Consider the following 10,641-nt stretch of genomic DNA (forward strand, 5'->3'; position numbering starts at 1 on the left):
TCTCAAGCTTACATCCAATTTTGTAATTCTGCGAATAGCCAGAAAACCAAAACAGAAAAGGTGATTCTGCTCTATCCCAGAACCGAGAAGAAACAGTCTGAGAACTCAGCTTTATATCGTGTAATTTCTCAAGCATCTTTCACAGAAATAGCGCAGACACATCGAGTCATTAGTATCCATGGGAATAACTGATACACACCCATAGCTGCTGTTGAAAATGGCCGTTATTTAAAGGGGCTTCTTCACCAAGATTTTTGATCCATATCTTCTACTCACAGACGATGCATGCTCATACACAGTTCTGCATGAGCGGAGACCATACTTTAGAAGGAACAGAACATGCCATCACTGAGATTGCCAAAGAGGATGCTGATGAGTACTTTGTCATTGTCCTGAGCGACGCTAACCTGGAACGGTACGGCATACCCCCAACGAGCTTCGCCCGGGTCTTGACAGCCAACCCCCAAGTCAACGCTTTTGCCATATTCATTGGATCTTTAGGTGACCAAGCAGTAAGGTATGTGTTCTTGTAGAATCAAACAGAGGAAATGTCTATGAAATGTTTCATCCGTCCCTCATGCCTGGAATGCACACCCTCTTCACCTCTGTCTCTTAGCACTCCTACTTTCTGTCAAACTTCAACTAATACAACACCTTACACGTATACACGAAACCTTTGCTGATCCCCTAGCTTCTAATGCCTTCCCCAAAATATTACCTTGTATTTATCTATATAGAAATATAGATGAGAATATATATATTTGTATGTGTATGTAAATATATTTATATATTGTAATATATAATATGAATGTCTAATGCATATATGTACTAATATGTATATATTTGTATGCATACGTAAGCGTATTACACATAGGCATGTATGTGTAAATATAGGTATATGTTTCTATATAGATGAATATGTATACAGCATGTGTGTTCACATTGGCTTCCCTGATAGGATGTAATGAGAACAGGAACTGTCCATTTTTGTCTCTGTATCTCCAGTACCATAGTGCCTGACGCATAGAAGGCTTTAGTAACTACTTGTTGAATGAGCTGATCATCCCTTCTCTCTTTCATTTTTTTATCTCTGCCTCTCTATTTTATCCTTCCCTTATGTCTACAAAATATCCTCAGGTCTTCCCTATCCTTAAAAAAAACAAACAACTTCACTTGACTGTTATTCCTTCCTGTTATTCCTTCCGTCTTCTCCACTTACTTGTTATACTTCTTATTGCCTGAATTCCCTAATCACCCCTCAGTGGTACAGTGGAAAGTTCAAATCCTGCCGTAGCCAGATACTAGTTGTGTGACCCTGGACAAGTCACTTTATATCTCTGTTGGCTTCCTTGTCTGTAAAATGGGATAATAATAACAGCAACGTCTCGGGGTTGTTCTGAGGATCAAACAAAATCATATCTGTAAGCACTCTGTAAGCCTTAGAGCATTCTATGAATTGTCATTATTATTGTTTGTTGTTAATTTGCCCACTTCTCCACCTGATGAAATCTGGCTTCCCTCCCTGCCACTCGGGGGTTGCCAGGGACTTCCTAATGACTCAATCTCGATGTTCTTCCGAAGCCTCGTCATCTTCTGCCATTCCACAGTAGAGGATCCTATTGACCATGCCCTCCTTTGGTGACTTTCCTCCAGAGACACCGCTTCCTCCTGGTTCTCTTACTTTTCTAACTATTGCTTCCCAATATCCTCTCCTGGCTGGTCTTCCTTTTTTCTAAAATCTAAGTGTGGGAGTGCTCCCAAACTGTTTTTGACCCTCATCAATTCTGCCCACCTACAAGAAAGAACTTCCCCTTTCGTTGTCACCTCTACCCAATTCTGCGTGGCTGGTCCTCGGTCTCAGTCTAACTAGTCTTTCTACTTGCAGTTTCTCTTCCTCTTAGGACACGGGTCTCATCACCGTACTCCCTTGTGGACAGCTTTCCTGTGGTTCCCTAGAATGGTTCCCACCTAAGAACATGCGGACTCCTCAGACTTCATTCCAGGGCCTCTACAATCTGTCTCCAACACTCTGCTTAGCTTTATTTCACTGTTCTATTTCATTAGAATCGAAGGGGACTGGATGCTCCATTTCTTGGCACTCTGCTTTTCATGTTCCTAGGGGACTGTTGATCCCTGATATCCCAGCCTGTCCCAGCTCTGTCACCCTCTGCTCCTTCTTCCTCCACATCATCTCTTGTTGAACTCCAGCTCTTAGGTACCCCTTTTCCAGGAAGAGTCTTCTTATTCCCCGCAGCTCCTAAAATGATCCTTCCCTCCTCAGATGGAGGCAGTGTGGCATAATGGAAGGAGCCCAGGATTTGGAGGCAAAGCACCTGGGTTCAGAGCCTGACTCCAATAGATTATTGTTTCTTGAGGTGAAATGATTGTGTCCTCTTTCGTCTTCTCCTCTGTATTTCCAGCACCCAGTACTGCACATTTCATATCACATGTGCTCAGTAAATGTGAATTGAATGGAATTGAAATGTTCATCCTTGTAAGCCAATGTCGCCCAAGTCCTGTAAGCAAAATAACTCAACCAACCACTCTGGAGGGAGGCGGCACAAGCACACTCATCCTGAGCCTACCCCTGGTCACATAGTTAATAAGTGTCCATGTTGGAATTGGAACCCAGTTCTCCAGAATCCAAGCCCAGTGTTGTCTTCACTCTGCAGCAGATAGAGGATGAAGACTTCCCCTCGGTCATTATACAACAAGATGTAACAAAATGATCCTTGAATTGGGACTATAGTTTTTCTGATGGTTAAAAATCCTAACAATAAACTCCATGATGCCCCAGAGCCCTTTCTACCACTGGATCAGCCCAATTAATCCTGTCCTCTAAGGAGGGAATTTCAAACAACAGAAATGGTGACTATAATAAATGAAAGGAAATCCTTTGAAAGAGGCTCATTGTCCTACTGAAAAGACCCTTATACCAGGTCCTCCCTCATTTCAGTGATTCCTCTCACTGCTTTCCCAAGCCCTTCATCCCTGCTGACAGCTGGATGAATGTCCAGGACTGGCCAGGTATTAGAAAGTAAAAACTTCCCTTTTTTTAAGAAACTCTGAGGAGACTAGGTTGCTGCAGCTGGCAGAGGAAGGGAAGGCCCAATTTGCATTGGTAATTTTCTTTCCCCTTCTAAACCCACAGGCTTCAGAAAACTCTACCGGCAGGCCGCTCCTTTGTTGCCATGGATACCAAGGAGATCCCTCAAATTCTGCAGCAGATCTTCACTTCTACCATGCTGTCCAGTGTCTAAGAATGGTCCTTTATGGGCACTCTAGCTTAGCCACTAGAAGAGGTAAATTAAAGCAAGAATATGTATCGCTCTGAAAAGATCTGCTTCTCAAGAAAGAAGGGATGGTGAAACATTTTAATCTGTATTTTCCCAAGTCTCTCTAAATAAGTATTCTTCAATCAGAATTCTAAAAGACAGAGGTGTGGGGCTTGCCTATAGAAATTTGCAGTCATTCATTAAAGTTCAGGAATTTAGTTGGTTCGCATTTGTCAGAGGACTAGGAGCAGAGGAAGAAGCTGAGAACTACAGGCCAGGAGTCTGTTGGAAGAAGAACAATCTCTCTTTGCTTTCCTAAGTGAAGTGACAAACTCATCTCTACACAAGGTAACCAGCCCAACCTGCACTTGTCCAATAATTCCTGCCATCCATCTCCTCTCTCAGTTCTCCTCAGTCCCTTGAGTTCCTGAGAACAATGGAGTTATAGTTTTAGTGTGGGATAACCCAGTGCTCAGCCGATGAAACTGACTGAAGATGGCCTTCTAACAAGAGAATTTTAGAAAAGGCTGGAAGAAATTCTCTCCATAATTCTCTTCTCTTGAATATAGCCAGAAGGAATGCAAGAACTCTTAGACTGCCTTTTCTCCCCATGTAAATTTGAAAAGGTTACACTACTATGACTTTCCAATGAAACATTAAGACATTTAACATTTAAGACATTCTGTCTGCCCCCTGGGGAAAGCAAAAAGAGGAACCAGGAGAAAGTAGTTAATTAATTCAACAGACATTTATTCTCACTGGTCCCCTGCCCCATTATGATTTCTTCCCATCTCTCTGGTTCTTCACAAAAATGCTTTCCACTACTTCATTTAGGTATGCCAAATGTAAAACTTGTAATGATATCTGTCTACATGAAAAACATCTCAGGAGACAGTTAACATAAGGAGGGGGTTACCTCCCCAAAAGAAGGCATAAAGGAAACTAAGCAAATGCCAGGGAGCAGAGGCCCCAGAGAACAGTCAGGCACCTTTCCTGTGAGAGGATGGAAACATAGCCACACTGTGCCCCCCTCCTCGCCTCATTGACAAACTCGCTTCAGCCAGCTGACCTTTCCCAACCAGCCAGATGTCACTTCTACAGCAAAGTCCAACCCCTCCACAAGAGCTGGACTCCTCCATGAGCAAAACAGCCTTAGTTCACAGCTGACCCTCAAGTCAGGGGTACATGTCTGTGCATTTTCATCCTGAATTGGGAAAACAAGGGCCTATAAATAATGTAACCTTAAAATCTAATAGGAATTGAAGTTGTATATAGCTTATTATGTCTTCCTAATTAAGCCTAAGGGTCTGGGAAAAATGTCAGGCCAGCGTGTTCCACTTTACGTAATTGACTGTCCAATAAAAAGCAATCCAATTTCTAATGTGTTTTGTTGTTGTTGCCTGACTCCATGCCCACTGTCTGGCTGCCAGGCCTGAGGGTGCTGCAGTGTCCAATGGAGGGAAGGATTCTGGCCATTGAAAGTGTTTGGGCAGAGAATCATCCTGTGGGTTTGTACACTGGAGGGCTGCAGCCACGGCCTTCTCATTGTACTTTAAAGCCATTTCTCTTTTTTTCTAGAGTGAACAGTGATGCCTTTGGTAGTCATTTTCTGCAGCCTGTCCTTGAATTGTACCTCTGCAGAGACTAATCAGGCATCGTTGCAGCTACCCCTGGCTACCTCAACTTGCTTGCCACCCATAGCCAGGCACGTTACGGGGCTCCCTAGGAAGCAAGAAGGAGTCCCTAAAAGTTCTTTGTTAGTCATTTTAATCAAAACTGCCCAGTAGCCAACTGCTTCCAGCTTCAGCGATGAACTTTGGCAATTAGCTTATGGCCCCTGTGGGTGTCCTTCTAGACCACAGTCCACCTGAAATTTGCCCACTTACCACAGTAGCATTGACTAGATAAGCCTTTGGGAATTCAACCTCTGAACAACTAAACAAACAGCTGGGGGCAGGGAGTGGGTGGAGGTAGATCAGAAATCTAGTCTTGACTATTTAGAACCTTATAAGCTGCAGGAGCCAAAACTTTCCCCTAGTAATCGTCTCCCCCCACCTTACCTCATTTGAAATCCTACCCAATGGAGAATGACCTCTTGTTTTCTTAATGGAGAAGGATTGGGAGGGGAATAGTTTATTCCCACTTCTGCTGTCACCCAAAACTTATGCATTTATTTCTGAATGTATTTAATTATAAGCTTATTCATAGATATTTCTTATTGTCAGGACCTCAGGGCTTTATCATGCGAAGAAGTCTAAACCTTTATGTTAGTAGGGTATTCACAAAATGATGAGAAGATTCATTGTTATACCTTGGTGGGGGGCATTAAAGAGTAGCCAAGATATATGCTAAGTACCCACCCTAGAATCTGTTGTGTTCACCCACAGAGAGCTAAGTCAAAAGCAGAACTATAAGCCCAGTATAAGAAATCCTGCATAAGTGCCTCATCTATTTCGTGTGAGTCATTCCTTATAGCAGCTTCCTATGAAATGTCAGAGGTGGAACGCTGTATTGTTGTCAGCAATATTTTTCTGAAAACAAGCAGCAGGACTTCAAATGCCAGATTTCCATTTAGAAGGTAATTTTTCCACATAGAATTTTGTAAGATGTTTATGAGAGACAAGCAAGAGACAGTAGGAGTACTAAGCTCTGGCCAGTTCCAGACTGTTCAAACCCTGCTTCTCCCTCACACCTATTGGGACATAGAAAGAAATGTAAATGATTCCAAACAGCAGAGGAACCCAGGGGCCTGGGGGAATAGCAAATAAGGCTTTTGGGTCTCGTTTTTTCGCATGAAAAGCAATTATCAGAACAAGTCAACAAGTCATACACATATCCCTATCCTGCATAATGTTTCTCTGGGGTCAAGAACCATGCAGAGTTAAATGTCCCTGCATCATCTGGCAAACTGAACACAACAGGCTATTTTATTACAATATTTTAAAATTCACAGTGACATTTATAGGGTGTTTTAAAACACTTGGATGAAAAGTCTTATTTGCTGCCATTTTAAAGAAAAGTCTTGCTATGGTAAAACACATATGTATGTACGAATACATGCATATATACGTAGTGTGCATACATATATAACTCTAGGTAATGTAATGTCTCTTGTGGAAAATGTGTGAAACTTATGTATGTATTTCAGGATCAGGGACTCAGCTTTTGTCCTCAGCACGTCTGTCAAGAGTCACACAGCTTAGTACAGTTTCTCTTGATGTCCTCAGAAGCCCACCAGCATATCACAGAATGATAAATCATCTCCCAGTTTCCATACCCAGTGCGTTTATGTGGCATCCTCACATGCATCCATGTGTTTGTCCAAGATAAGCGACCTCAATAGCCTTCACAGAGCCAGGGCAGAGGGTAAAAAAAGACCATTAAATTATTAGAAGGTGATTTTGCCCTGGGGCTGAGTGCACACTTCTCTTTAGCATTAGGTGCCAAGGTCTGGTTACTTTTCAGTTACCTTGCTCATTGCTGCTTTAAGATAATGATAATTACAGAATGCGCTACTCCCCACTGAGGGAATCAAATAGAAGAAGGGGAGGAGGGGAAGTGGAAAACCACTGTGCACCAAAAGTGGCACGTGACCTTTGTGCTCCCGCTGAACAATGAGCAATTGTGCTTTTTTTTTTTCAAGTTGTTAAATCCTGGTAAACAAAAAAAAAAAAATCTCCCTAGAGAGGGGGAGCTGCTTGGCAAGCATACCACTCAAGTTGAGAATGATCTGACGCTCTTTTCCAAGACTAAATGCCATCGGGTCGCTACCCTTTAAACAGAGAGAGCATCTGTTGGTGCACAGCAGGGCAGTTTGCTTTAGAATGCCAGTGTTACATAATTCTAAAACAGAATGACGCTTGCGGTATTTGGCTCCTTGCTGGAGATGGAGGATGAAGGATGAAATGCCCTTTGGAGCTGCCTTGGGGCGGGAGGCCAGAGGGAACGTTGTGTTCTGCTACATCAAACCTTATTACAGTCTTTCAAGCTGGGAAGAATCACAGGCCACATCATTTGGGACCTCTCAGGCCAGCAAACCACAGCAGGGACCGCAGCTACCAAGACACTTCTCACTGGGGCCTTTGCCCATCTTCTAACGGGCTTACGGAAAAGATGCTGAGCTGTGGGGAATTTGGGGGGAGGCGAGGAGTGTTTGGACTCACAGCAGGCAGGAGTAATTCATCAGAATTGTGTACCTCCGAGGAGGATCGAGTGAGGCATTGAATCAGATTCGGAGTGCGAGAAGGTATGCTCCAATGCTTTTCTAAAGCTTAAGAATGAAAGCTGAAAAGAGATGAGAGTGCTGAACCTTCTCACATCATAAAACAGACCTTGCTACGGTTGGGCAGCGATGAATACATAAACATTTATTACACACCTGCTATATGCCGGGTACCATCAAAGCACTAGGGATACAAAAAGAGGCAAATGACAGCCCCTACCCTCCAGGAGCTTAGAGACACTTTCCTCATGTGTGTAATGGAGGTGTTTGACCAGATGGACCTCTTAGGTTTCTGCCATCTCCAGACCAACTTCATTGTAAACCCCTCATGAGAGCAAGGGTAGTATAAAGCAATCAGACTTATTTCAGACATGGCCTAAGGAAATCCATCTTAACCAAAAGCATTTATTAAGTCTACTATGTGCTAGGTACTGTGGGCCATAGATTTAGAGCTGAATGTTGAGAATAAGAGACAAGAATGAAAAAGCCCCTGCTCTCAAGGAGCTCGCTTCTACAGGGAGAGACAAGATACATACGCATAAGTACACGCAAATGAAACAAATAAATACAAAGTAATTTAGTGAGGATACAATAGCAGCTGGGCAGATCAAGAAAGGCCTCATGAAGAAGGAAACATCTGACTTGACACTGAAAGACATGGGTTCTAAGAAGTGGGGAAAGTTTATTCCAGGCATAGATGTATACAAAGGCTTAGAGATGGGATTAGAGGGGAGTAATACAAAATAAAACCAGATAGTCTTGCCCTGGAAAGTACTATCAGTTTATATCTTTTGGAATGCAACTAAAATAAAAATGTATGACTATATTTAGAAGATAAAATTAAATTAAAATTTAACGTGCTTGTATATGAATAAAGACGAGTCCTGATACTGCGATCCATGGGTATTTTTAAATGGGACAGTATCTCGGTTATATTTAAAACCATTCTCAAGCTAACGAACTCTTCCAACATAGAAGCTCCAGTCCCAGACGAATACTGTGCAGAGAAAAAGTGTGATGCAATAATGGACCCTTCGCGTGTACAAGAAGTTTTAATCAACAAAACTTAACATTATTAAACACCTACTACATGTGACATCCTGGCATAATAGGTGGAAGGCAGTCTTGGAGTCGAGAAGACCTCAGTTCAAATTCTCCTTTGCCACATACTGTGGCAAGTTATTAAACAGTTCAGAAAGGAAGAACAAAGGCAATAAGCATTTATTAAGTGCCTGCTGTGTGCTAGGTACTTTACAAATGCCTCATTCAATCCACATAAAAACCCTGGAAGGTGGGTGCTATTATTTTCCCAGCTGAGAAAATGGAGGCAGACATGGTAAGTGACCTGCTCAAAGTTGCACAGCTAGTAAAGGTCTGAGTCACATTTGAACTCAGGTCTTCCCAACTCCAAGCCCAGCATTCTATCCACTGAGCCACCTAGCCACCAGGTAACTCTAATGAATCTGCTTGTCAGGACAAGTTTGGCTTCCTGATGTTGGCAGGTTCAAAACTCTCTCATCTTAGCTTCCATACTTAAACTTTAGAGATACATTTGATGGTAAACCCATGAACTTTGAACATGCTAGACTAACTCTCAGCGCCACAGGTAACTCTAAGCCTAACTTACTGAGCAACTGCAAACTTGCATCAGTTGGGGGAATTTCCCACACCAACAGTATTATAGGGGTCCAGCTAAAATTAATGAAACTACATAAGGTGTTGCGCCTAAGCATTGAGGATGCAAAAACAGATACAACACAAGCCCTGTTCTAAGGGACTTAAATCTAATAGAGGGCAAAACAAGTACAGTGAAAACTGTAATGCAGGAGACCTTGAGCTAAGCGTTGTGTGAAGTCATGGGAAGATTGCTGATGTAGATAGATTGTTGGATTAAGGATGGGACACTTTCAACGAAGGCTTACCGTGATGCCTCCTCATAGGGTGGAGATGACCCTGTCCCTGAAAGCAGTGCCAGAGGAGCCCAAGTTGTGGCAGGTCCTAGCAAGCTGATAGGGCTTCAAGTACAAGCCTAGCTTTAAATGGTCTATTTGTCATCCAAGGACCCAGCCTAACTACAAAGAGGCTCATCGCCAGGGCATTGGCAACCAGGTCATTTTTTTTTCTGGTCACAACAACCCGTGAAACTATCTACTCACTGTAAAAGGGTTGTGTTCTGCTTCAGTACATAGAGCACTAGTGAATGAGATCACGGCTCCTTGAAGCAATAAAGTAAGGTGAAGAAAAAGGGAGAGAGGAGTACTGGTGATATAAAACAGAGTCAATCAAATTGGATAAACCCAGAAGTGTAGCTATTGTCCAAGCAGCCTCAGCCTGTACAGGAAGCTCAAGAATGGAGAGTTATTACCATTATAGATATTATATATATATATATATATATTTTATGTTTATATTATGTATATTAAACATCTATGTTATATAACTTATTATGTATATAACAGATAATACATAATAATTACATAGTAATCTAGATATTCCTGTTATAGATAACAAAGAGGAAAGCATCTTTTCTGGAACTTTCCGTTGCCATCCCAGCACATGTCCTAATGATTATGAAAAATTTCCTTCAACATCAATGGACCCAACTAATGACTCATCCTTGAATTTGTGCAGTTCCAGGACTAGGGAAGCTCTTTTCACTACTGTGACCTTAGCCTTTTAATGAAGGGTACAGAGTAATGTTGCCTGCAGGAAAAACTCATTTTCTCGAACTCAGATGAAAATTATATCTCCTGTTGAGTAAACTTCTCTACTTAACTGACTAGGGGGAAAAACTGCTCTTCTGGAGTGGTATGTTTTATGAAATAAAGCTATAAAGAATTTAGGAAGAATTCATTGTGTAACAATCTCTTAAAAAAAACTCCAAAGTAATATTAACTTGAGTAATGAAAAGAGCAAAATCTTCTGATTAACAAATATTGCAACATGGGATAGTAAACAAAACAGCCTTAGCATTAAGAAGACCTGGGTTCAAGTTCTGACTCAGACATACCAGCTGCAGGACCCAGGGCAAAACACAACCTCTCAAGGGAGCTAAGCAATTAATTTTAAGAAGAAGTTTGGTATAGTAGATCATATGTGGAACTTGAAGTCAAGAAGATCTGTGTTCAAATCCTGCCTCTGTTA

At 42.0% G+C, this 10,641-nt stretch overlaps 1 protein-coding gene across 1 annotated transcript in view; it reads left to right on the forward strand.

Annotated features, from left to right (window-relative positions):
• Nucleotides 1–4,660, forward strand: part of VWA8 (von Willebrand factor A domain containing 8) — a 391,960-nt gene extending 387,300 nt beyond the window's left edge. The window contains exons 44-45 of the mRNA XM_036757477.1: nucleotides 279–517; nucleotides 3,152–4,660. Of these exons, the coding sequence (XP_036613372.1) occupies nucleotides 279–517; nucleotides 3,152–3,260 (348 nt within the window). The 3' untranslated portion in view covers nucleotides 3,261–4,660. The remainder of the gene's footprint in view (nucleotides 1–278; nucleotides 518–3,151) is intronic.
• The last annotated feature ends 5,981 nt before the right edge of the window (nucleotides 4,661–10,641 follow it).

The sequence above is a fragment of the Trichosurus vulpecula genome, chromosome 4 (assembly GCF_011100635.1).
Source record: "Trichosurus vulpecula isolate mTriVul1 chromosome 4, mTriVul1.pri, whole genome shotgun sequence".
NCBI classification, from domain to species: domain Eukaryota; kingdom Metazoa; phylum Chordata; class Mammalia; order Diprotodontia; family Phalangeridae; genus Trichosurus; species Trichosurus vulpecula.